General features: G+C 38.4%; 1 protein-coding gene across 1 annotated transcript in view; it reads right to left on the bottom strand.

The window, feature by feature from the left end:
* LRP2 (LDL receptor related protein 2) overlaps positions 1–27657 on the bottom strand; it is a 153320-nt gene that overhangs the window by 41938 nt on the left and 83725 nt on the right. Inside the window, exons 34-51 of the mRNA XM_012555290.1 lie at positions 25492–25601; positions 24241–24418; positions 22872–23085; positions 21856–22095; positions 20201–20389; positions 17173–18093; positions 16915–17080; positions 16359–16517; positions 15065–15354; positions 13922–14125; positions 12871–13113; positions 9802–9927; positions 8275–8394; positions 5241–5372; positions 3913–4114; positions 1944–2239; positions 1186–1702; positions 339–491 (exon numbers count right to left, since the gene is read on the bottom strand). Coding sequence (XP_012410744.1) covers positions 339–491; positions 1186–1702; positions 1944–2239; positions 3913–4114; positions 5241–5372; positions 8275–8394; positions 9802–9927; positions 12871–13113; positions 13922–14125; positions 15065–15354; positions 16359–16517; positions 16915–17080; positions 17173–18093; positions 20201–20389; positions 21856–22095; positions 22872–23085; positions 24241–24418; positions 25492–25601 — 4460 coding nt within the window. The remainder of the gene's footprint in view (positions 1–338; positions 492–1185; positions 1703–1943; positions 2240–3912; positions 4115–5240; positions 5373–8274; positions 8395–9801; positions 9928–12870; positions 13114–13921; positions 14126–15064; positions 15355–16358; positions 16518–16914; positions 17081–17172; positions 18094–20200; positions 20390–21855; positions 22096–22871; positions 23086–24240; positions 24419–25491; positions 25602–27657) is intronic.

Raw genomic sequence — 27657 nt, 5'->3', positions numbered from 1 at the left:
ATATAGGAAATGCTCAAGAATGAACATGATTAACTATATATTTCAGTGGATTTGACATGGAGAGTCCAGTAAAGATGTGTTTTGACCACAATTTTCTTTGCTTGCAGCTGAAACACGTGACTTGAAAGGTAAAAAAGTGTGTCATGCCAAAGAAAACAGAAAAGCTTATGAATATCATTTGAACAAACCATGCTACTAACCATTATACTAAACCACTTACTAGATAGGAAAAGTGGAAGGAAAACCACAGCAAGATATTGGCCTTGAGATAATTATGTGAACAGCCTTTTGGTAATGAAGACAGAATAAGGGCATAAAAGATTATAGTAAGACAATACCCATATCGTGGGTGAAGCACGATTCCCCTGGGATTTTCAAAGCAGAAGGTGTTGTTCACATCCACACAGTGCTCAGCCAGCTTGCGGCGGAATCGACCATTGAGATCAGAGACAAAGAGGCCATCCAGTCCAGCATCCAACCAATAGAGCTTTCTGAAATAGAGAATTGATTGTTACTGATACAGCCACATTGCTAGTGAGCTGTGCATATTTACCCAGGCTACCTTGTAATTACACAGACAGCTGTTAGAAGGCATTTTTCTCAGGTAAATGAGAATAGGAGAAACAGGAAGTTGACCTTCTTGCAATGAGGCAACAGAAGATGCAAGAGTGTGTGCTACAATCTCAACTTTAAAGTCATGCCACATACAGAATTCTGAGACCACACATCACATGAGGAGTCTGGTTTTACTTTCTTCATGAAGCATAAGACATCCTTCCCACTCAACAGGAAAGCATAGAGGAGCAGAGAAGCTGAAGCAATAAGGTCATGAACTACAGTTTAAATGGTGGAGTAAAGGAAACAGAATTATCTAAGCACACCACTAGAAATTGCCCAGCATAGCAATGGGTTGAATGCTTCAGTGAATCATCCCTCAGTGTCCTCTCCAGTTAGCTGAGTGGCCAGCAATAGCAGAGCTCTTTACTCCCTTATGATGCTCTTCTCCATAAAAATGACACCATAAACTCTTAAAAATCACTATATTTTAGGCTCCATGGTATCCCATTTGAGTATCAGGTACACAGCAGAAAAAAATATACATATGCGAAAGTATTCACTATATTCACATAATGCCCCAAGTTTAAAAGATCAATTCCCTACTAGTGAAAAGAAATATTTTCTTACCTGGTAACCCAATCTACAGCCAGACCTTCTACAGCTGGTAGATCGTGGTTTATGACTGTCTCTCGATTTGTCGTATTCAGAAACATTCTCTCAATGACTTTCCTCTGTACATCAGCCCAGTACAATCTGTTTTCTACTCGGTCAAAATCAAGTGCCACAACATTGCCTAGTCCTTGTAAAATGATAGAGTAATACTCGCCATCTATAGCTAGCTTTCTCAAATAGTAACGGTTGCTAAAAATGAGATAGGGTGTGATGTTACTATTCTGCCGACAGCTCTTTCCATCTGGCTCACGAATATAGCCTGGGGCACATTTACAGATGTAGGAGCCCATTGTGTTCTCACACTTCTGGCTACAGACAGAGGGCGTCTCCTTGCATTCATCAATATCATCACAACTCCGCTTGTCAGACATAAGCTTGTAACCAGGACGACAAGAACAATAGAAACTGGTTTGGGTGTCTGTGCAGTTCTGATCGCAGCCACTGATTGAAGGGTCATTGCACTCATTAATGCCTGTAGGTAAAAGACAGTTATCAGAGGACCTAAAATGACCGCCTAACTGATGAACTAGTCCAAAAATGCTTTGTATAGCTACCTTACATATGTCCTGATCTTCTGATTCACAAGCAATAGTGATTTTCTGGCAACGTTTTACTTAGAGGACGGACTAGAGAGTCCTGATAAGTCATAAAGGGTTGAGTATCTACATTCAGCTTCCCCCTTTTCCCTTTCCCAAATCTTCTGTTATACTCACCACACCCTCTCTCATCACTGTTGTCGGAACAGTCGTCTAGGCGGTTGCAGATTTTCACCAGTTCAATGCAGTTCCCATTGTCACACTTGAACTCATGAGGGGGGCATGTGGGTTCTGGGGTCCGGCACAAGTGCTCCAGCTCATCAGATTCATCTTCACAGTCATTGTCCCCATCACAGATGTAGCCCTTTGGAATGCAGAGCCCGTTCTGACAGGTAAACTGATAATCAGTGCAAGGCGGGTAAGTGCAGTTCCTCTCATCACTGTAGTCACCACAGTCATTGCGCCGGTCACACCTGTGTAAGGAGACCCAATACCATACTTGGAGAGGTTAACAAGTCTCAGCTACGACCTACTTGGGGCTTTGTTCCTTCCTCCTCTATCTATCTGGATGTCAGGTCAACCATTTCAATGACATAATCACCAGCCCCCTCGGTTTCCTTTCCCTCAGAATCTTCATCCACCCCACCAATCTCCAGCTCTAGAAGAATCCAGCATTTGGTATTCCACATAACTTCTCCAGGTGCTATTTGCTACCACTGGAAATTTGAGTCTAGGCCTATTAAAAATAATTACATTCATTTTCCCCAGGTGGTATATTAATTAAATACAACTTTTATAATCTTAGTGTTTATTAGATCTATTCATCAGATGATGAGAAAGCTTATGGGCACAGGCAATACCCTGGGTAGCCATAGGATACAAGTGCCCATACCCAATTGGAAACTCATAGACATGTCCTCTAAAAACACTTATCTTCAAATTGGGGTAGTCAGTGGTCCTATTCCTTTCATCTTTCATTTGAATACTCCTGACAGCTATCATGAGATGTGAGTTGCTATGATGATGGAAAGGAGGACAAACTAGTAGATGAGTATGGAATATTGACAAACAACGAAGGTATTTCATAGTTCTACACGCTATCTTGGGACCTAACATTCCCAGGCTTCAGGAGGACAATAACATTTTCTGAAATTCTGTAAGTCACACTGCGCTTTCTTCTCTATATTATCCCAAGATCCCGTGAAAGCTGGATAAAAATGGGCAAAACTAATGTTTGACAAATTCATAAAACAATTAACCATGGAGACGTAGGAGAATGAGGCAGGGCATTAAGACATTAATTAAGTTAAATGTGGCCAGTTTTACAACTGACCTATGATCAAAATCTACTAAGCAGCACTGCCATCCACAAACCCAGGGCACTGTCAATGTGATTTATATCAATGTGTGTGCATGTAACTGTGAAGCGAGGTATCAAAGCTTATTTGGTCTCCTGGGAACTATTTAACTCATTTCCAAATGATTTGAGACACCAGTGTTTAGATCTAGTTTAGATCCAGCCCATGAGTTAGGCAAGTAATTACCACATTTTCAGACCCACATGCACGTCAGTATTCCAGTGAACTGCTCACAGGTTCTTCAGAAGCATCAGTAATGAGCAAAGAGAAAAAAATCAATAGGAAAAATGATCCCCTGTACCACTGTACCAAAAAGGGGAGCACGTGTTCTGCCAAGCAAGCAAGAGGGTTCATATTAACAAAGACAGCGGAAAGAGAAATACTCCTTGTACCCATGGAAAGCCAAGAGGGTCACCTGTTTCAAGAAAGCATTTTCTTATATCAAGCCCACTTCACTCATCTCCCTGGCTCCCTGGCCACATGATGCCTTTCATGGGCTCTAGGCACTTTTGCCTTCATGAGCCCCTTTCTCCATAAAAAAATATTAAAAATTGTATCTTATGACTGCATGGGTATAAAGGCAAATATGTTAATATTATATATTAAAATTCCTTTTTTTTTCTTCTGTTCTTATTTTTCTTCTGATTTTAAAAGAAATTCAAACCTTTCCACAGGCCACAAAGTATTTTGGGCCCTAGGCACTGCATCTACTATGCCAAATAGATAAGTCAGTCCTGCCGCCATGGACATTTGAGGTTTGCTGGGGAAATTTTTACTCCCCAATTCACCTGTACGAGTTCCGGATACAGAGGCCATTATTACAGGTGAATTCATTTGCAGAGCAAGATCTCCTGGTGCAATTCTGATGTTCATCATAGGCATCACTGCAGTCTGCATCGCCATCACACACCCAAGCTTGGGGAATACACCTCCTGGAGGGAGGGACACTGTTTACACAGAAAAACTCATAACTTGCGCAGGTATGATTCTCTGAAACCAAAGCACAGAAGAAGCAAAAATCACATTAGAGTATATTTACTCTGCACCATTTTTCTCTTCCTTTAGTACACTGTCATGGATGCAATTGTGTCCCCCAAAAATACGTGTCAACTTGGTTAGGCCATGATTGCCAGTATTGTGTGATTGTTCACCACTTGCTCATCTGATGTGATTTTCCTGTGCTGTAAATTCTGTCTCTACGATGTTAATGAGATGGTATTAGTGGTGGTTATGTTAATGAGGCAGGACTCAGTCTATAAGATTAGATTGTACCTTAAGCCTATCTCTTTTGAGATATAAAAAAGAGAAGCCAGCAGAGAGACATGGGGACCTCATACCACCAAGAAACAAGAGCCAGGAGAATACAGTATCTTTCGGACCCAGGGTCCCTGCACTGTGACGCTCCTAGAAGATAGCCAACAGAGAGAAAGCCTTCCCATGGAGCTGGCACCCTGAATTCAGACTTCTAGCCTCCTAGACTGTGAGAGAATAAATTTCTGTTTGATAAGGTCATCCTCTAGTGGTATTTCTGTTATAGCAGCACTAGATGACTAAGACAGATACTCAACATTCTGAGGGATAAAAGGAAATGGGAGGAAAACAGGTAGACAGATCACACTGCATTGGTAATTACAATCCACAATAAAAATACCTCCAAAAATTCCATTTTAATTTTTCCATAAAATTTCCATAAAACTTTTCCCTTAAGGTTTAAGAAACTAGACACCAAAACTGTAATATTTTGGTAGTATTTTATAGTTTACAAAGTGTAATAACACAAGTATTTTTATGCTAATTCTACAAGTGAGAAAATTGAAGCTCAATATGGTTAACAGCCAGGGATTCAAACATTTTTTTTTTTCCTACAAATATAGTGCTTTTTCAACTACATTATAGCTATGACCCCATATAGAATTAGGGTAGATGGAGAGACATATGTCAACAGGAGTTTTTTTAAAGCATCTAAGTGGATGATAGCAAACAATTCCAGAGAGAACATTCTGTCAATGTGCATTCAATTAAAGAGCAATCTGCCTGAGCACCATACTTTCCAAAACAACCCTACTGTGTTCTGCTGGAATGTGACTCTGTAGAGGAATTAACTGGCCTCACTTACCACAGTGATGTCTTTCATCCTCATCACTCATGTCCCCACAGTCATTATCACCATCACAGATCCAGTTTCTTAAGATGCACCTTCCATCATCACACATGAACTGTTCACTGGAGCATGTTCGCTCATAGAACACTGCAAAAAGGTAAAAAACACTCTCATTGAAAAAAGCGGTTTACAGTTCAGAATCTTGGGAGAGATCTGTTGTAGCATGGGTTGTCTAGGAAACTTGAAACAGCATTATCTAGTTGTATATACCTATGCCAGGTCCTCAAGGAGACCCATTCCAGTGACCAATGGTTTGAGGTTAAAGTAGTCGATCAACAGTGCCCTAAATATCTGTGATGAGATGAGATTTGTTATTCCCTTGCAGATATGGTAGATAAACAACAGTACTTTGCAAAGGGAATATATATATATAACCTACACCTTCACATGTTTCTATTTTTAAATCTATTTTTCAATCAAAATCATTGTTTAGTGCAAATCACCACCCCTAGCACTCCTGATCCTCAATTCCTGGCTCTCTTTTTCCTTTTTCAAATAGCACTTACCACCTACAAGCTCCTTGTAGATAGGAATCTTTGTCTTATTCACTGATGTAGCCTGTCATAGAATGAATTATGTCCCCCAAAAAATGTGTGTATCAATTTGGCTGGGCCGTGATTCCCAGTATTGTATGATTATCTACCATTTTATCATCTGATGTGATTTCCCTATGTGTTGTAAATGCTATCACTATGATGTAATAAGATGGATTAGCGGCAGTTATATTGATGAGGTCTACAAGGTTAGATAATGACTTAAGCCAATCTCTTTTGAGATATAAAAGAGAGAAGCGAGTGGAGACACATGGGAACCTCATACCACCAAGAAAGCAGTGCTGGGAGCAAAGCGCGTCCTTTGGACCTGAGGTTCCTGTGCTCAGATGCTCCCAGACCAAAGGAAGACTTATGACAAGGACTTCCTCCAGAGCCAGCAGAGAGAGAAAGCCTTCCCCTGGAGCCTGAATTTGGATTTCTAGCCTACTGGACTGTGAGAGAATAAACTTCTCTTTGTTAAAGCCATCCACTTGTGGTATTTCTGTTAAGCAGCACTAGATGACTAAGACATAGCCCAAGGGCCTAGAGCTAGGTAAATGCTCAATAAATATTTATTAAATTATGCTTTAAATTAGCCATTCGTGATTCAACTAATCAAAGTATCAGAGGCCCATAACCCAGGGCCACTTCAAAATACACCTAAGACAAAAGAAAATTTAATTTTAACTATTAAATATACAGCACAATGATAACAGTCAGGAGAAACTGGTATGACAGGAGTGGACATTGATACAGTCTTTTTGAAGAGACATACCCCCTGTGATACAGCAACATCACTTCTAGAAATCGAGCCTATAAGAATCTTCCCGTATATGCACAAAGAGACTTATAAAAAGATGTTCATTGCAGCATTATTTTCAGAAATAATCTAGATGTTAAGATACAAACTCATGGAACATCCATACTTTACAGTAATATTCAGGAGTGCAAAGGAATGAGGTAGATCTGTACTTGCTAATAAGCTGACAAGATGTAAAACACACACACACACACAAAGACAAATTGCAGAACAATATATATAGTAGGATCTCATTTGTGTTTTAAAAAACATGATATATAGATAAAAATGTAAGGAGAATCCATACCCATAATTAAGGAATGAGAGGACTGGAGAAGTGGGAATTTTAGGGTTTTTTTTTAATATATCTCTAATATATTTCTACATTTTAATTACTACAGTGAGAATGAATTCATATATAGCTTCTTGCTATTACTTTGGTTCCCTTGGGCAAGGCTTCAAGACTTCAATATGGTTCATATATTTGAACCACTCTCTATGGCTATTCTAACTCAGTTATTATCTTCCTTACAGATCCTCAAAGCTCCATGTACCTTTTTCTTTCTACAAAACATTCAGTATTGAGAAAAAAGAACTTCGCAAACAGCACCAAACTATTAACCACAGAATTTCAACCTGAGAGAATAGAAAGCATTCTGAATACACCTGTAACTCTGCTAATGGTCCAAGGAAATATTCTAAATGTAAAAAGTTTTAAATAGGTTAGTAATTACTGCAGCAGTGTTTATAATAGAGGAAAAAATGAAAACAGTCTAAATGCTTAATAATATAACCACTCAATGGAATCTTATACAGTCATTAAAAGAGTATGAAGACTATATAACACGCATCAACAAACTGTTTATTAACCAGATAGTAAATATTTCAGGTTTGTAGGCCATATGGTTTCTTATTGCACCTATTTGACTCTGCTATTATAGCACAAAAGCAGCCAGAGAGAATATGTGGCTGGAGTACAGCCATAGTTTGCTCACCTCTATATGGCAATATGATTTAACAGCAGACAAAAAAGCAATGTAGAAGATTGTTATCTTCATATTTTTACAACTACGTAAAAAAAGTGCAGGTATATAGATGAGAACTTGCAATGGTAAAAAGCAGCCTCCAGATACCAACAGGGACACAATAGCCTCTAAGCACAAGAAGGCCCCTGGAACTTCTTGAGAACCTAAGATGGTCATGGGACCTCACCTCATAAGCTGGCACAGAGATAGAACCAGAAGAAGGTATGTGCCCATACTGTGCACCTGTCCCATATATATGATGATTCCAATCACTTTTGGATCCTCCCTCAGCCTTATGGGCCAGAACTCAATCAAATTCAAAAATTCAAATTTGGAGTTAACTAAAATTAATTGAGTGATACAAGCTAGGCACTATACTAGGTGCATCACCAACATCATCTCATTTTACCAATATCATCCAGCAACCTCCATGTTCTACACAGTGACAGATCCCCACACAGTGCTCTGCACTAACAAGTCTTTAGTGAATGTCTGCTGAGGGGTTTCAGCATCCCAGCTGGCAGCAGGAGCAGGGAGTGTCACCATTCAGCAGCCATGAGCCTGCTCTGTGTTTGGAGTGGCTGGAAGAGACAGAGGCCATTGATGCTTTTCAATCTTGCTTACTCTCTTACCACAAGAGGCAGGTTCATCAGAGCCATCACCACAATCTTGGTCTTGATCACAGTACCATCGAGAAGGAATGCATCGCCCAGTCCCGCACAGGAACTCAGTGTCGGTGCATGTGTTAGCAGCTGGAGGAGGTGAAGAAGATAAAACCCATGAGCAACACACAGCTTGTTCCCCATTAATCTTAACCATCTGCCTTTTTCTATGAACTGGATAATAATTACCAGGAAAGGAAGACTGGGGAGGGGAAATAGGTATTTGTATAAGCCTTCCATAGGAAGGGAAGAGTATTTGAGAGAGAAAAAGTCAATACTGCTCTAGTTTTCCAAAAGAAAAAGAAAAAGTTAGAAATATCATGTATCTATTATACATGAAATCAGCTACACAAGTTATATAAAATAACGTGTAATTTCAGAAATTCCTTTGAGATAATAACTGAAAGCAAAAGCACCAATGTGACCATACCTGAGCTCACCCCACGCCCAACCTTTTAGCCATATTAGACCATGTCTCTAGGGAGTTAGCAACATTCTCCTCTTACTCACCCTCGTGCTATGGAACATTTATTTGTGTAAATGGAAGACTGTACCTATGTCGGAACACTGATTCTTTTCTTAAATAAACTTAGGTAGTCCTGGTCAGGTGTATTTCACAAACTGCTATGTGGGTCCAAACCAGAATCAAATCTTGTAATTTGTCTAGTCTACAAGGCTCCCTTGTTTTGGCCCATAATATTTGAAAGGTCAGCAATAACTCCCAATCTGTCTGGCCCTATCTGATGTATGCTTCCTGAAATATGCTTCCTGTTCTTGAACTATAGCCTGCTCTGGTGAATAATTATTATGATGTCCTTTGGTTTCCTTGACAGGACTAGGGACCAGAGTTTAAGTTCGTCTATCTTAAACATACATCTACCTATTTACATGAATAGGAACTTGTTTGATTGAACCAAAATGCTAAATATGAAATAAAAAATTTATGAAATTCAAACATAGTAAGCAGATATAAAACTTCTTTCAATTATAGTAAAACCTGCAAAAGCCAGAACTGTGTAAGGCAAAAACCTGTCAGAGAAGGAAAACGCAAATATTTCCCACTGCACCCTGTAAAAGATGGAAAACAAGACAGTGGAAATCCAGCTCTCACAGGTTTCACTGTATTCATGGCCATCATAATCATATTAACAGTGAATAATAAGGATTTAGTGTACCATGGCAAAACCTGGAGTTCCTGAAAACAGAAGGCCTTCAACACTCGGAGAAATAGCTCTACAACTGTAGAACGTTAGGTACCAAAGCAGGTCTCTGGAAGAAATATTTGGGTTCTGGAGTACCCAGCCAGGGAACAGGGAGAAGGGGCTTCTAAGGCCCTTCCAATCACATTCTAAAGCAACTGCCTACTGCCTCTCCTTACAAGGTTAATTTGAGATAACAAATTGAAACTAACTCAAACACCCAGGTTGTTTAACTTGGTATTAGCTCAAGACATACATCCCTGGAACCAAAGAAAGAGATGTAGGTCTAAATACTCACCGCAGTAAGTGGCACTTTCATCACTCATATCTCCACAGTCATTGTCTCCATCACACAAGTAAGTGCGAGGAATGCAAATGTTTGTATTCTGACATTTTGTGTATCCAGGCTGGCAAGTTCGATCAGCTTGAAAAAGACAATGAGATAAACATTTGGAACACATCCAGCAAATATATATCATATAGAACGTCCATTTTAACAGGTTTATTCACAGAACTCAAACCACCAGAAGGGAGGTTGGGGGAGAGGGGCTGTTTTCATTATTTAATAGCATCAACAAGAGTCCCAACTCTTAGTTAAATAAAACATGGCATCTCCACACAACAGAGGATCATGTAGCTATAAAAAGGTTGAAAGAAAATCTCTGTATTATATACTGACAAGGACTATCTCCAGGATTTAGTGCTAATGGTAAGAAAGTGAGATACAGAACAGTAGTCTATTTTTTGTCTAAGAAAAAGGAGGATATTAACATGTATAAATATATATATATTCCTGGGTGGGGCTAATGGTTGGCTGCTCAGCTGCTAACCGAAAGGTTGGAAGTTTGAGTCTACCCAGAGGTACCTCAAGAGAAAGACCTGGTGATCTACTTCCCAAAAAATCAGTCATTAAAAACCGTATGGGAGCACAGTTCTACTCTAATACAGATGAAGTTGTCAGAATGGACTCAACAACAACTGGTTTGGTATGTACGTGTGTATACATACATAATTTATTCGTGTTGTTGTTAGTTGCCGTTGAGTTGATCCTGATTCATGGCAACCCCCTGTGTGCAGAGTACAACTGAGCTTCATAGGATTTTCAAGGCTGGGACATTGGCCTGACTCCCAAGGTACCTCTGTGTGGATCCAGACCAAACTTATGGTTTGTAGTCAAATGCTTAAATTTATTACTAGTAAGTAGGCTTGCTTGCACTACCCAGGGACTCCATACAAGCATGGAGCGAGAAATATGCTTACATTTACAACAACAACAAAAAGACAAACTAATGAAATTTATCATTCTTATAGACAGACTGGGAATACAAGGATGAAACACCTCTGTGAAAGTATCTTGTGATATAGTTTTTACTTTGTAATCATGTATACTATTTTATATAAATGAAAGCAATGAAACAAAAATTGACAAAAGTAGTTCTTAAAATTTGGAAATGGTAACAAATGAAGCTAACTGTCTATCAAGTTGATAGCATAACCATACAGGGAAGAAAATGGTTTTAAAGTGACTTTAAAACTAGTATTTCGATTGTATATTCCCAGCAGGACATAATCTAAAGACAAAAACGACCTAAAGCAGTAAATTGAGTTTAGCAGTTTTATTGTTAGTAGTAATATCTGTGTGATTATTTGGGGATGATTATTATAGAATAAGGAAAATAAGGAATTATGTTAATGTTGTTAGGAACCAAGATTCTAAGTATAAGAGGAGACATGATTATAAAAATCTAAGAAGTTAAGTAAAAAAAAAGGTAATCTTCAATTTAAATGGGAAGTACCAATATAAATTTAATTTTTTTTCCCCTTAAAAACTATACTTCCCAGCTGAAAAAGCCTAGAAGCAATGAAAACCAATGAATGGGCACCATGACACTGTGGTGATTCTAAATACCACAAAAGGAATTAAGTCTCCTTGGAGAAGTGGCTAATTCCAGGTCTGGGACAGGAAATGTGCAAGACAAGCCTGAAGTGGAGTCATGTCAAAAGAACACAGGAGCCAATTTGAAAGCATTCCCACTAGCCTAAGATAGGACAATTGACCACCCAAAATAATAAATGACTACATTGTACTAAAGCTGAATTATGTAAAACTGATCACATATGTTTAAACAAATGAGAACTATGTAATACTAAAAAATTAAAAAATAACAAAGTAACAAAATAGTTAAGGGAAACTTTTTTCTTACAGAATTTCAGCTAATAAATGTTGAAGGAGTAACAAAATTTAAAAATTCCCATTTGTAACCCTTAAAGAAAGTCAGGCTGACAACACCTGAATCTACTAGTTGATTTTATCATCACTTAAAAGTGGGACAAGCAGGACTTACGTGCTTCATGATGTGATACAACAGGAAATACATAGCTCCTCCTAGGAAGTATTGTTGACAAAAGAATTGAATCTAACATAATCAAACCTCTAGGTCTAATTTCCAGTTAATAGGAACTGACTGGCTCAATCGTGGTTTGATTTACCTCAATTATGTAATTAGCCAAATCCAGAAGGTAGGACATTCCACAAGACAAATAACCCAGTTTTACTGAGATATTTGCAAAACTCAAAGTGCAGCTCTTGTCTGAATCATACTTAAAGAGAGCAAAAATTTGAATATGGACTCGGTACTTAAGAATATTAAGTAATATTAAGTAATTATTGTTTTCAAAATCTCAGTGATATGCATGTCTGTGAGTTTCGTTAAAATTCTCAACCAAAAACAAACCCGTCAAAAAAAGTTGGGGAGAGATACATTCGCCTTTTGTTGATGATTGTTGAAGCTGGGTGATGGGTCCATTGTACCACTCTTTCTACTTTAGTGTATGTTTGAAATTTCCCCTAATAAAAAGTTTCTTAAAAAGCATACCCAAATAAATATTGTGTGTAACTCTATCTACAAAAGCAGTGGAGCATACCCAAAATGAAAATATCATATTTGGTCTTACACTCTGTTCTTTTATTTTCCTGCAGGGTTAAAGTACAAATATCAGAATGTTTAGAAAATCCAATTAACTAAAAAGCTATTTACCAGAAAAAATAAAGAGACAAATCATCCCGTTTTTTACACAGTTTTTGGTACAACAAACATTAACTACAATACCTTTATATAATAATTTTTCTCAGAACCTATTGGTAAAGCTTTAGATCAAAAATTTTTGAAGAGAAGTTTTAATCTGGCAGACAGAGAAACAAAGGATAAAACATTCAAGGTTAAAATATTCAGTGGCTATATGCATCCAATTAGAGTTGTTTTTAGAAATCATTTAGTAAAATAAAAGGAAACGTATTAACAGGATCATTGCCCATGATCTAGTACTTCAGACCTCAAAGCACAGGAAGTACGTAAAATGAACTTACGGCAGTTTCTCTCATCTGAAGTGTCATTATCGTGGCAGTTGTTTATACCATTGCAGACATACTCAAGCGATATGCACCTTCCATTATTGCAAGCAAATTCTGTGCTGGTGTTACAGGGCCTGAACAGACAGCCTGCTTCATCACTGTTGTCACCACAGTCATTGTAGTGGTCACAGCGGAAACGGTACTGGACACACCGCCCATTGGCACAGGTGAAGGCTGTCCATGGGCAGGTGTGAAAAGCTAAGAAACATTGAAGAAAGCCTCTGATTAAACCATCATCCTAATTTCTAAAAAGATACAATCAAATCAAATGGAGTTTACCTTTCAAGGCAAAACAGCTACAAAACGGACTGCATGCAAAGTGAGATAATGCTTCAAATTAGTCACATTAATTTTTTAAATAAGTCATTTATAATTTAATATGTTGCATACTTTTTGTAAGCTAATGAAGTATTTAAGCAAATGTCAACCTCATTGCATTCCTCTATAATCTCAATTTAAAAGTTTATGTCAAATATCATCCTTGAGTACTGTGCTCTTTTTAAAAAATTAACTATATGAGACCAAATGATCAACAGCTATTCTAAAGCATGGTTGAGGAGGTTGGCGGGGGGGCAGTGAGACAAAGTTAATGGGAATGAACAACTAGAATGGAAACAATGAGAAGAATGTAACCAACAATATGTGTAGAAATTGTTGAACGGGAACCTGTCTTGCTGTGTATACCAAAAATACAAGTTTATCTCAATCACAGGAAAGAATGCAAATAGAGTTTATTTGGGGAAAATAAAAACTCCCAAGCCCTACATGGTCTGCTAAAAAAGGTAACTCACCTCTGAACTTCCTGGGAAAGTCTACTGTGTTAAACTGAGGATTGGGAGTGATGAAATTATTTGGTTAATGGCCCTTCTGCTGTCACCTATTGGAACCCTTAGTCCTATGCTGAGTCATGCTCAGCATGCACCAAGCACCATACTGTTTTTTTATATGTTGTTTCTCCTACTCTCATAAGAACCCTCACAATTTTCTCTTATTCCTCACAACTCACCACAGACACTTTCCAGCTCATCACTGCCATCACCACACTCAGGGTCATTGTCACATTTCCACTCCTCCGGGATGCAGCGCCCATTGAGGCAGGTGAACTCGTTCCCACTACACCGGGTACCATTGTCCACAATGCAGTGCTTATTGTTGTTGGCCAGATACCAACGGCCCTCAGCTGGACACTGGCACTCAGCACCATTTGGACCTGAAGAAACGCAGGCCCAGAAGAGTCAAAAGATTTGTGTGGCAACCATTCTTATTTTCTCCTCCTCAATAGCACTCCCAACAGCCCCTACATTAAATGCTCTACAAGATAAGCTGCAGAAACTCTACCCATCATTTCCCCTTCAAGAACAACCACACAATTTCTAATAAACGTGGATAAATTACCCTAATCTTTCAACAATCACCTTTCATCTACATCAAAACAAGAGCAATGATTCTCCCTTCTCAGCAAAATTTGCAATGAGTATCAAAAGGAATATTTTCCTATGAGTTTATGCATAATTTAACCCCTAAAAATATCACTAGAAATGTTAAAATCTATAAATCAGATCTCCTAAGTGGAAGAACTAAAGGTAAGTCATGAGCTGCAGCACCCCAGAGCCATCATCTTGCTTTCACTTCTGTCAAAGTTGAATTTAAAATGTCCACTTAAGGAAGAAGGAGACCCAGGAATCAGACAAGGAATTGTCTAATTGTCTCCATGAACTACTGCCTCCCCTTCACTGAGACCAGAAGAACTGGATGGTACCTGGCTACCATTACTGAATGTTTTGATCAAGGATACAACAGGTGGATTCTGATTCAAAGAGGGGTGAGGGGGAGGGGATGTAGAACAGATTCTTATGGAATCCAGATTTCCTGGACTCATTGAGACTGGAGAATGACACAAGGTGAAGAACATAACCAATACCACGGAAGTGTATATGTAGAAACTGTTGAATGGGTGTATATTTTTCTATGTATATTTTCACCAAAAAGAGGATTCCATGTAAGATAGAAAAGAATCCTGCCAAGATTATCCTCTCAAAATACAAAGCCAAAATCTATTATACAGATTATCCTGAAATCAGGGCCAAATATTCCTTCAGTCTTCCCTATCAGTTATCAACATTATTACTCTTCACGTGAAATGACTCACCGGGTGCACAGATGTGGCTGCAGCCCCCATTAAACTGACTGCAAGGACTGCCACATTGACGTTGCTCGCTCTTTCCAGAAATGAGAATACCCATGGGAGGAGTGGGTAAATTGGTGATCATTACAATCTGACCTGACCCATCATATTTGTTAGCTCGGTAAACTGACTTTGTGTACCAGTCAGTCCAGTAAATATACTGGCCGTAGACAGTCATGGAAAAAGGATGTAAGGTTGTGCTGACAACGACCTCACGGTCCATGCCTGTTAGAGAGCTGCGTTCAATTCGCTGCCTAAAATGAAGTAAAAAAAATGCCGAAATTTAGAAAGTGTAAGTTTCCCAAGTAGCAGCCCAATGGCTAGACCCAATCATTGCTTTACATAAGCCCCCAACATACTGCAGTAAAAATGCTTCTTCTGGTGATAAGAGGTATTTACTTATCAAACCATGGCTTATATAAATCACTGACTTCCAAATATTAATATAACCTACAAGTAATCCTACAGAAGGAACCGGGCTGACATTAGAAACAAGAAAATTATTAAATAATTCATATAAAGCATAAAACTCAGTGCTTAGCACATAGTATACAATCAATAAAATGTCAGTTACCTTTTCCTCCCACTCCCTCAATTACTGTTTTGATTTCACATTTACTGAATACCTGAATACACAAAACATCACTGCTTCATTTCAAATGAGAAAATGAAGACCAGATACAGTGCTCAGTGTTACAAGACCAAAATAAGGAACGTGAGCAAGAGAAGGTTCCTGACATGCAGGCACCAACTATAATAAACTATTCCATTAGGGTGATTAGAATCTGAGCAATATAGGGGGTTCTTGGAGAACTTACATATAAAATTATATGTACGTAGCTTGACAGAGAAGAAAGGTTCTATTTGAGAAGTTGACCAAAAGGCAAAACTAAAGAAAAGCATTTTTAAAGGACACTGAATGATAAGCCAGTCTGCATTCATGTTTTTTATAGCAGTTGCATGGGCCTGTAGATTATAAATTGAGTAATTTAATTATATTTGTAATTAAACTTGAAATTAATTCATCTAGTAAAGCCTCTTTAGATGTCTTCCAATTAATAACTATTCAATCTCATGACACAGATAAATTTTCACAGCTATGTTCACCAAGCTAGAATATAATATAGTTCCTAAAACTTTGATTCTACATTTTAGCCATTCTATTTGGCATATTATATTTGCATCACACTACACAAAGCCTTCTTTGGAAGCAGGGGGAAGAACTCTTCTTTATCAACACCATATGTGTAACACATACAGGCTGGCATCTGCCCAGTAGAGAAGCTCCTCCTCATAGTCTAGAGTGAGCCCATTGGGCCAGACCAAGCTGCTGTTCACAATGGATACCCGGAAGTTTCCTCCCAGTGTGGCTCTCTCAATTTTGGCATTAGTACTCCAGTCAGTCCAGTACATGTACCTAGTCATCCAAAAGGAGTCATAATTAATTCACTGCAATAAACCCCATTTTAAAAACAAAACAAAACAAAATGGCAGCGTCCTTTAATTGCAAATTGCCTTTTATATGGCAGAAGAAACCCTACTCCGTTCCCAACAATAACTTGCCCAACCAGGATTTACTGAGTCAGTGCACTGATTCTCTAGAATGCTGTCAACCTCTCTAGCATCAAAGGGAGATGTGCACTGCATCCTCTTGCCCGGGGGAAATAACTCAATGCTCTTTCATTCTTGAATCTGTAGCCACAGTGTTATAAGCTCATAAAACGTTGGCAATCTATGGGTATAAAATAATTTCAGGCTCCATCCTCCCAAAAATATACAAAGACAGGAATATGATTAATAAGATTATGGCATACCCTCGGCAAGGATCTAACACAACTGCTCTTGGTCTTAAAACACGAGCTATCACAGTGCGATTAGAACCATCAACGGCCATGGAGTTAATTGTCTGGTTGACGTAGTCACTGTAATAAATTCTGTTATTGATCCAGTCAAAGGCAATGCCCTCAGCAGACCCGATATCTGGACACACAAACACACACACAAAGGCATCAGAGTCTCAATATGCATTTTAGAACCACTCAGCTCATCAGCTGCAACTAGAGAGCACTTACCTGAAGCAATGACTGTTGAAGAACTATTCCCTGAGTACAGGTTAACATAGGAAATCCGGCCACGTCCAGATTCTGAAGTTTGTGTGAAGTAGATTCTATTATTTATGCTGTCATAGTCCAGGGCCACAGCAATTCTTTCCACATTTATTGCACGGAAAGGTGGGCTGTGGTTTTCAGGGTCCAACTGCAAGCTTCTTAATGAATTTTCCAAGGCAAAGATGAGAACATTTTCGGTTGAAAGGGCACAGCTCTTGCCATTACTTTCCACAGTCCCAAAGGCACAGCCACATTTTGGAGTCTGCAATCCAGGCAGAGCAAAGCAGAGATGGGAGCACCCACCATTACTTTCCATGCAAGGGTTGTTATTGACCTCTGCTGGTGACCGGGGCTGGACCTGCTGGTCAAATATGGTCACATCTCTTAGCCAATCGAGATTGTCCCTTATCACTGTTGGTGGTTCTGTGTTCCCTGGTTCTTTGCTAGCCTGGAGGATTTTTTTCAAATTCCTATCTACCCATATGATAGAATTTCCAAAAACAGTGATACCATAAGGAGTTGGGTAACGACCACCAACACGAATCACTTCAGATTCACCACTAATAATATGGGTCCTTGTGATCATATCTAAAGAATCATCAACCCAATAAATATAGCTATTGTAATGGTCCACTGCCAAGCCCCGAGGTGTGACAATGCCTTCTGATACAAGCACAGTTCGATTGGTACAGTCAAGAAAGGCACGTTCAATCTTTGGCCTCTGCCCGTAGTCGGCCCAGAAAAGATATCTGTTCTTGGGATCTACAACAATGTCCCTGGGCATATCCACTGTGGCTTTAAGGAGAATACGGCGGTAGGTAGTATTGATTCTCAGAACTTCTATCAGTGTTTCAGACACAAAAGCATTGGTAAAATAAAGATTTCCTGCAGGAAAATAAAGAGCATGACGATGAATGAATAGCTTTTCAAATTCAGAACAGGCTATTTAAGAGATTTGCATAAATTTATGTTGTCTTTTCCAAGATTATAAATAAATGTCTCAGTTTTTACTTTAATTGCAATAAATATTTACTTACAGAAGTTAAAGAGATAGCTTCTTCAAATTTAGAGTGAAGGTGCCTATCATCAGCTTCTTAAGCAGATAAGAACTCATAGCAAATGCCATGGCCCACTTTCTGCTGAAAGTTGTATTTTCCAGAATGTCCTTCCTCTTCCTCTTGAAAAACTGAATATTTAACCTCTACATCTAGGTATCTATTATGACTGTATAACTTCTACTCCAGCATGATGAAAGAAACAAAGAGGGACAGCCAGCAGCATTTCAGGCTGCTACCAATGTCAAAATGCTCTTAATGCTTAGCATTAACAATGCTTTTCATAGTCTTTCTAATTACTGTCCGTGTTTTTATTCCATGGACCTTCTAAACCAGCAAAAGAAAACTCCATTCCCATTGGACATTACAACACAATGTAAATGCTAGAAAGAAAGCCCATGGTGCGCAGATAGTATTTTGAATAGAGGGTGATCCCAAACTGATTCCATGTAGTTCAAAGTCTATTGTTGAACTACCGATAGTTTACCAAGGTACATCAATTTGGAGGCCTACAATTAATACTGTTCCTTTATCTGACTCAAAATTTCTGTAGAAAAATCAGATACAGAATATGATACTGATCTATTCTTTTTTCATTACCTATGTCTAATGATAAACACACGCACATACACACACATTTGTTCATCCCCAATCCTTTAATCTAGGGCTTGGCAAACTTTCTGTAAATGGCCAGTTAGTAAATACTTCATGTTTTAAAAGTTATATGGTTTCTATCACAAGTACTAAACTCTGCCATTGTAACACTAAAGCAGCCATAGACAATAACATAAACAAATGGGCACGGCAGTGAACTTGATTTGAACCGCAGCCAGTAGACTGCCGACCCCTGCTTTATCTATACCCTCAGAAATAAATGTAGCGAATTTGTGATCAGAAATGGGATTTAGGAAGCCAATTAAAGCCTTATCTAACTGCACTACCATACTTACTATTTGCAGCAAACTATTATAGTACCTATATTTTCATAATACATGTTAATGTTTCTAAGTGATGCAAACTTACCAAGCTTGATAACACACAATGATACCTATTTCATACAGAAGGGGATTATATTGTTTCCAAGTGTATCATTAAAAATGAGTGGTAATTGAAAATTAACTGCAGGATTCAATACAACTAAATTAATACAACATCGTGTTAGACATTTCATTATAACTACTAAGACAAAGTACCTAATGATTAAAAAGATTTTTATATGTTAACAAGGAGAAACAGTTGCTTTAAGGTAAATGGGCATTGTTTTATGGTTTATATTATATTTTAATATGCCTTTCTTTGAAATATTTAGACATTTCTGATTCAGAAATTAGGTGCATTTTTCCCTGCAGTTCTAATTATGGTAATAATAAATCGGTTATGAATCTGTCAACTGAAACACCTTATTATTAATTTAATATATATGTAGCTTAGTATAAATCCACAATTCAATTTATCTTAAATGACTTAAATAATTGCCTAGAAAAACAGATCTGTAGCAAATGTAACTAGGATGAACTATCTAGTTTATGTATAAAATAAGACGGTGAGACAGAGCCCCACAGTGTTGCATTAAAAATTCTGTTTCCTTTGCTGGCACGCCTCCCCTCAGCTCTGCATTTGAATTCTGCTTTTGCTTGGAGGTAATATGTAAACCCCACTGCAACTGCGTAGTATGATTAAGAATGTTGCTGACATAACTTGTATTAACTCCCTACTTGTCAGCTTGCCCTTGGGGAGCAGTCTCCGCAGCAGCAGCTCCGACTGACTCTTTTTCCTTGTACAGTGACATAAAGGGGTGACTTTCTTGTTCTCCCACCTCAGTCTCATTTATTGGCCAATACAAGTCATGCTGAGCAAGAACCTGGGGTTTCCACCTGGTAACAGGGATGCAAATACAAAAAAGGCTTTTCACTAAAATCACTGTACAGCTTACCTACCTGCTACCCAATCCAATGCAATACCCCGGACACCATTTTGTCCTATCCCATTTGTAACAATATTTGTAAAATGAGACCCATCTGGTTTGACTCTACGGATTGCATTCTGAGATGCCACAGAGCTGTTGAAATCACACCAATAAATAAAGCCAGAAGACACATCAACATCCACATGGAGTGCATTTCGTCCTGGAACATTGAAGAAAAGATCATTAAACAACGCTGTAGCTGGAACTACAATTTCTAAATGTCTAACCTTTCTTCTCTCAAACCCTCATTCCCAATCTCTGCTCTGACCATTGACAAAACAAAACGATTTGTTTCCTAGTTGCAATGAGTACACCTACCACTCAGATCTTGGTTTCCAAACACTATTTACCACAATAAGGAATCTGAGCTCCTGGGAAGAAATGGCTGATTACATACAGGCTTGGGGCAGGTGGCCATTGAAGAGGCTTTCCCTGGCCAAAGTGGATCAATTGGAGCATCAAAAGAGCAATCATGGTAACTGATCATAACACACTGAATTAACAAGATAAAAACTTGAGTGATATTAAAAAGAGTATAAAAGAGATCTCTCTTTATAGAAGAATGTTATCTAATAAACAGAGAAGGAATGATAGCAATAGAAAATTGCCATTTTCCAACAGCCAATTAAATAAGCATTTCAGACAAGGATCATCAATGGCTACTACAACTGAGGGAAAGGTGCTTTTTAAAAGGCCATAAAAATGTGTGTATGCATATGTATTATACACACATATAGACAGAGAGATTGAGAGCTCAAATGTGACATTTTAACAATTGTTGAATCTAGTTGGAAGAGGGTAAGAATGTTCACTTACCTTTCTTACAACTTTTCTGTACAAGTTACAAGGTGGTAACTTAAAAATCATTTGAGATACGGAAAAACAAATAGGAGTGATGCACATGTGACCATGGTAATTAAGCAGGAGTGCGAGTGGTACCAGAAGCACTTTGACTCATCTCACCGTACAGACTTCCCACCCTCATTGTCCCCTCTTCCTTTTCTCTTTCCTTTTTACCCTCTATTTCTATCTTTAGCCTATGGCACACCCTTTGTGATGCTAGTAAACACTTAGCTCCTCTTGGGCTACGTAGGCCTACAAACCTCTTGGTTCATCTAGAGGGCAAGTTATTTCATACATTCACAGTATGTAAGAATAAAATGCTGGAAAAATATGGTTACTAAGGAGAGGCTAATACTCTGAACTCATTTACTTCAATTCACTATGTATATATCAATAAGTCAGATTGGGAACTATTACTAACCCAACTAGTAATATGCCTTCCATCCTAAATCTCTACTAAGTCAGAAATAAGGCACAATTCTTCAGAACTCTGAAATGCTTCTTGCAAACGCATGCTACATTCTGTACTGCCTTAGGCCTGTGGTTCTCAGTGGTCCAGCATGCTCTTTATACAAAGTCTTTAGCCCCACCTCAGACTACAGAATCAGAACTCTGGGGCTAGAGCCCTTATCTGTTTTATCAAGCCCTCCAGGTGTTCTCAAACACTACTCTAGATTTGAGAACCACTCTGCATCAAACAATGGACAAATGCTTTCATGGCATCAACAGTCTCGATCTGGCACCAGATGGAGCGAAATCTTTCTTATATTGGAATTGACGTACCTCGGCCTGCCACTGGAACCATGGCCTGTGAGTGATCTGACAATTCCAAGCTAAAGCCTTTGATTGCAGACAGCATTGAAACAACAATGAAAGAGCTATACTGAGAACAGGTCCGATTATCAAGATTGAGTTTAAATCCAGTGGCACAGGCGCAGGAGAACAGCCCTCCTGGTACAGGCAGGCAAATCTGCTGACAGGCATTCATGTTGTTGCTACAGCCATTTGAGGAATCAGCAGAATCTAAACAAAATCAAAATCAGTTTTTAACTTTTGGCCTTACCTAATTGCCGTTCAAAAAAAAGAAAAATTAATAATAACAAACATATAGTATCTGAGTTAGTAACCTACAAACAATATTGGAGAGACTAGAGCTTATATAACTAATACCTGAAAGTATTAAAACAGTACCACAACTATTGCATAATAGAGAATGGGACAGCGACTGTTTTTCTCCTGCATGTAATAAAATTAAAAATAAAAAGTGACAAGCCTAGGCTATTTGATCATCTTTGGTTACAGATTGTCAATACTATAAAAAATAACCTCTACATCATAACACTAATTTAAAAGGGCAAATAAAAAGTGAAAAAAATTTTTAAAAAATTCAAATAAGCAATATCTAAGAATATCCCTTTTATGATTAAAAATTCTATCCTCTTAATACTTACCCAGCAGTCATCCAACAAATATTTACTGAGTACCTTCTAGGTGCCAGGTAATATTCCAGGCACTGGGTATACAGTAGTAAACAAGATAAAGTGCCTGCCCTTATGAAGCTTACATTCTAACAAATAGATAATATCTCAGAGAGTGCAAAGTAATGAGCTAACAAGTGATTTTTAGGAGATGGTTATCATCACTTTTAAATGGTATTTCACGTAATTTCGATTGTTTGCATATATATGTGCATTGGTCTGTTTGTATGTGGGCATGTGTGTTTACATATATAAGTATGTGGGCATGTGAATGTACATTGTACATCCACACATGTGTATGTTTCAGTGACAGATACTTACCATGCCTGTGATAAACTCGAAGGCACCTCAGATTTGGAACATTGTCTCTCAAGACTACTTTGTTGGCCCCAGTTGCCTTGTCAACTCGTTCAATGACCTCATAGTCTTTATCAGAATAATAAAGGAAGGAATCATAGACAGCAATTCCCCAAGGATGGGAAAGGTGATATACCAGGATCATTCGATTTGTACCGTCCACATTTCCTCTTTCAATCTAAAACAGCAGAGTTTTCATTAGTTTTACTGAATTGTAGTGCAATGAGAGAGCGATTTTAAATTAATACATCACATTTATATAGCACTCTATCCATTTTCTGATTTGATGGTCACAACTACACTGGGCAGAGGTCAGGAACTGACAAGGAAGATGGGGCTCAAATCATTCAGTTAACTTTCTACCTACCTGCCTACTCCCTATGTATAATTTTCTAATCAATTAACACTTTTAATGTCTAACCATGGGCCTTTACAGAGGAGCTGATTAACCCTAGGTTTAACATCTCCACCAATGACTTCTGTATGGGAATAGGAAATGTGCTCCATACAATCACAAAAGATAGCAAGACTGAATGGGGGCAAAAGGTAGTGGTGTCATATTACCTATTTTTATGCAAATGATGTGCAACTTCTGCATTTGCTTGCCAGCCTCACCCCCTCGAGGAATTTTTGTAAGGGTGCTATGCTAATTTTTTTTTTTTTTTTTTTGCTGACTAAGATTAGCTGACTAAGCTCAGCTGAAGAGTTAAACCCTAGACCATGGTTCTAAACTGAGGGTGATCAATCTTCTTTGTTATGGTTCAATAATGAGGGCCTAGTCAAGGCTGGAGAGGGGCTCAGATGGTGCAGCTAGGAGATAAAGGCTGCACCTGAAAGAAGAGGCTATGGACAAATTGCCAGCATTTTGTAATGATTAAATGAGGAGAGTGAAGAAGTAACTATTTAGTAAACTATTTGGTAAACTATTTAGTAAGTACTTTCTACTTCTTATTACAGAATATAATGAATTAATGAATATAACGAACTCAACCTTGGAGTTTAAAATTACAAGGGAGTTTTCACAAGTGTGTCAAGCATATAAGGACATTAGAGAAGAGTGTAGTTATGAGGGGACACTGAGCTCTTAGTCTCTACCCTACTGGAAAGCCGAGAACTTTGAAAGAAAAGCTCTAAAAGGACAAGTTAAAGAAATGAGAAATAAAACTATTTTGTCTGAAGGAAAACAAAGGCTGAGGAAAAAAGAGAGTTTAGATTTGCTCTGGAGAAAAAGTTATTGAGAGAAAGGGCAATAAAACACTGACACAAGTTTCCAAGTCAGAGTGCTCAATTACAAAAGCTCAGCAGTGAAGACCAGAAGAAAACGTGATCATACCACTCCCGTGCTGGTGACTGCCCAGTAGAGTTTCTGCTCTTTGATGTCAAGAGTGATGAACTCCAGGTGGTCAAGGTTCCCAGTGAAAAGAATTTTTGAAAATGTGCCATCCATGTTAGCACTTGCAATCTTGGCAGGAACCCCACTGTCAGTTCCTTGGTCTGTCCAGTACAGTTTCCTACAACCATGAAACACACCAGCATTTAATGAAACAGAAGGCGGACTGGGGTGAAGCATCTATAATTTAAATATGTAAATGAAAAAATGTATGTTTCTTGTCCTCAAATGCTCACAATTCAATGGATGAAGTCTTGTTGCATACAATGTGGAGGGGTACTTCCTAGTCATTATTGGGGTAGAAGCCATTTACAATGGTGTCAAAATCAGGAGGTTAGGGTCTTCCATTGGTGGTTGAAACTTGGTCAGATAGGTTGGAAGCTTAGAACAAAGATCACTTTTCAATGACCAATCCCTCTTCAAAGAATCACATACTACCTAGTACACTGGGGTGGCCAAAGCTAATATACCTCCCTCCTGACCTGCTGGCTCCTTACTACTCAGAAGAATTAAGTCCAACTCCTTAGCATGACATTAGAAGTCCTCCCCATTAGAAGTCTTCCATCTGGTTTAACACTCTCCACAATCACACTAAATACTGCCATGCTTCAGTGCCTTTAGAAGAGCCCTGGTGGTGCAGTGGTTAAAGCACTCAGCTGCTAACTGAAAGGTTGACAGTTCGAACCCACCAGCACTCTGTGGGAGAAAGATGTATCAGCCTGCTTCTGTAAAGATTTACAGCCTTGGAAACCCTATAGGGCAGTTCTAGTCTGTCCTATAGGGTTGCTATAAGTCAGAACTAACTAGCAGTGGGTTTGGTTTCCGGCCTATGCCTTTGCTGTTCCCTTGACCTCAGATACGACTCTCTAGTTGCAACCCATTTTCCACCTACTGGAAACCTTCTCATGCTTCAAGGTCTATTTCAAATGCGATCTACCCCCTACATTCAAAAAATTAAAATTCCTGAAATTTTGGCTTGTTTGGAATTAATTTTAAATCCAGTGTTATTAATTTAAAGAACACAGAATAAAACAAATTATATCATTTACATTAATTATAACTCAGAGCTATTTCTCTTTCTCAACATATGTTGTCATATGAAGTCAGAAAATGCCCTAAGTTGGAAATATTGCATTGTATCAGACCATGACATTAACAAGAACGGTGCTGTAGAGAAGATATGTAAACCCTCACCCACGAGCAGGATCAATAGTTATGGCGATTGGAAGACCAACTCCAGTAGCTGTCCCATCATTGGTAATCAGTGTTTTCCTGTATCTCTGATCTCCCCTGAGAGTCAAAACCTATAGCATAAAATCACTTATTAGAATTAAAAACAAAGAAAGTTCAGATGAAGGAGAGCCTACATACATAACAAATTCCAAAGCATGGTTAAAGATGAATGTATTTCAGGGCTATGAGGAAATCCACTCAACAGAAAATGAAAGTAGGAACAGCAAAATTATCTCCCCAATTCCTATTTTCAATTCACCTAAAATTTCAGGAGATGAAATTGATTTAAATGGGTAAAACATACAGAACTACTGTTTGGAAAAACTGCAAACATGTCCTAAGAAAAACTTAAGCTAAGAGAAAACCCTGGAAGACAAATGCGAACTCCACAGCAATCCCATACCCCGTGACCGTGTCATGGCAATTTAAGTGGTATGTTACTGCAAACACAGTTGGTCAAAATCATGTGAATTCTGTTCCAAGTCAATGGCCTGAGTTAAAACACTTAAGTTCAAATCCCTGCCCTGTCAGTTCCTAACTCTATGATCTGAGGAAAGGTAATGCTACCTCCCATACAGCATGCACAGGACTGTGACATAATACAGTAAAACCTGCAAAAGCTGGAAACTGTGTAAAGACAGAAACCTGTCAGAGAAGGAAAACTCAAATATTTTCCACTAATAGAGAACAATAGAAAAGTATTAAGACTGTACTCCGTCAAAGGCAGAAAACGTGCAAGAACAGGAAGAACAAGACAGTCCCATTGAGTTGCGGGTCTCACATGTTTTTTTATTTTTTTTATTGAAGCAGGACAGAGTGGGCAGGCACAATAATTCTGTGAGGTAGATACCAGTATCAGGCCCATATTACAGATGAAGGAAAAAAAGAGGTTTAGTGTCTTTCCCAATGTTATATATTTTTAATTATTATTATTGCTATATTATTCCTTTAGAGTAATCACAACAGTAAGCCCTGAAACATGCCATAGAAATATGGACAGAAATAGAAACTGTATTCCTTCATCAATTTCTTACGGGAATGAGGAATACTGTTCTCCTTCATCTCAGACAGTCTGAGAGGAGAGGAAAAAGAGTAAGGAGTTAGAAAATGTACCTTAAGCTTTTTCTCTAAAATTCTTTTTCAGTGCAGATATATATTTATGTGTGTATTTGTATTTCTGCCCACCCCACCCCCCTCCTTTTCTTCCTCTCTCTTCTGTATTTTTCCCCTCCTACTTGGACTAAAACAATTTTTCCTTTTCAGTTTGCCTCTCTCTGCTACAATTTCTCCCTTTTTCCTAGGACTAAGTGCTCTTTGATTCAAGGAAAGTTCCTTTCCTTGTTTTCTGGAATACATCAAGCTCTCTCTCACTCAGCCATACTTCACTTTGCCACTAAATAATTTCTTTTAGTGAATGGGCACACAGCTACCCCTAGTGGAAAACAATTTCTTCAATGCTTCTCTTATTTTCAATTTGAAATTAAATATGAATTACTCTTATGCTGAACAGTCTATTGTAGAGATAAGTGAACCCTCTTCCTGCTTTCTAAGTAATCTAACATTTACCTGAAACAGTCACTTACAATTTATATCAAAACTACTTAGAAAATGACTAAAGCAGAAACCAGTGAAAACACTAAAAGGGCAGTTTACCCTTGGATCATTACTCTCATAGATCTTTTCCGGATATTCTAAATATACTGATGATTTAAGGGAAACAGGGCTCTGAAATTCATAGGGTACCTTAGCATTATGACCTACTTTTTACTTACTGAGCTGTTAACCCCATTTTATAGACAAGGAAGCAGAGGATCAGAGAATTTAAGTAATTTGTCCAAGGTCAAACAGCTTGTGAGTGGAAGAAATACAGTGCTGTCCCTTGTCACAAATTTCATTTTCATATCTGAGGGTCTCTCAGGCCCTGCTAATCGTCCCTCTCACAAAACCCTCCCTTTTCTTTATGAATTTTCATTTCCAAAATTATGAATAATAATCCCTTACATCATATTAACCTTGTCCCAGAAGGGAGCAAACCAATACTAGTCAAGTTACCTCTGAATTACTTTATGTGATTTCATACCTACTCCTCATCTAGAATTTCTTCTGGAAATTAAAGTAGCAAGAGCT

This window comes from Trichechus manatus, unplaced genomic scaffold, assembly GCF_000243295.1.
Source record: "Trichechus manatus latirostris isolate Lorelei unplaced genomic scaffold, TriManLat1.0 scaffold00037, whole genome shotgun sequence".
Taxonomy (NCBI): Eukaryota; Metazoa; Chordata; class Mammalia; order Sirenia; family Trichechidae; genus Trichechus; species Trichechus manatus.
The sequence above is the reverse complement of the archived record's forward strand: the minus strand, read 5'-3'. Positions and strand labels throughout refer to the sequence as shown.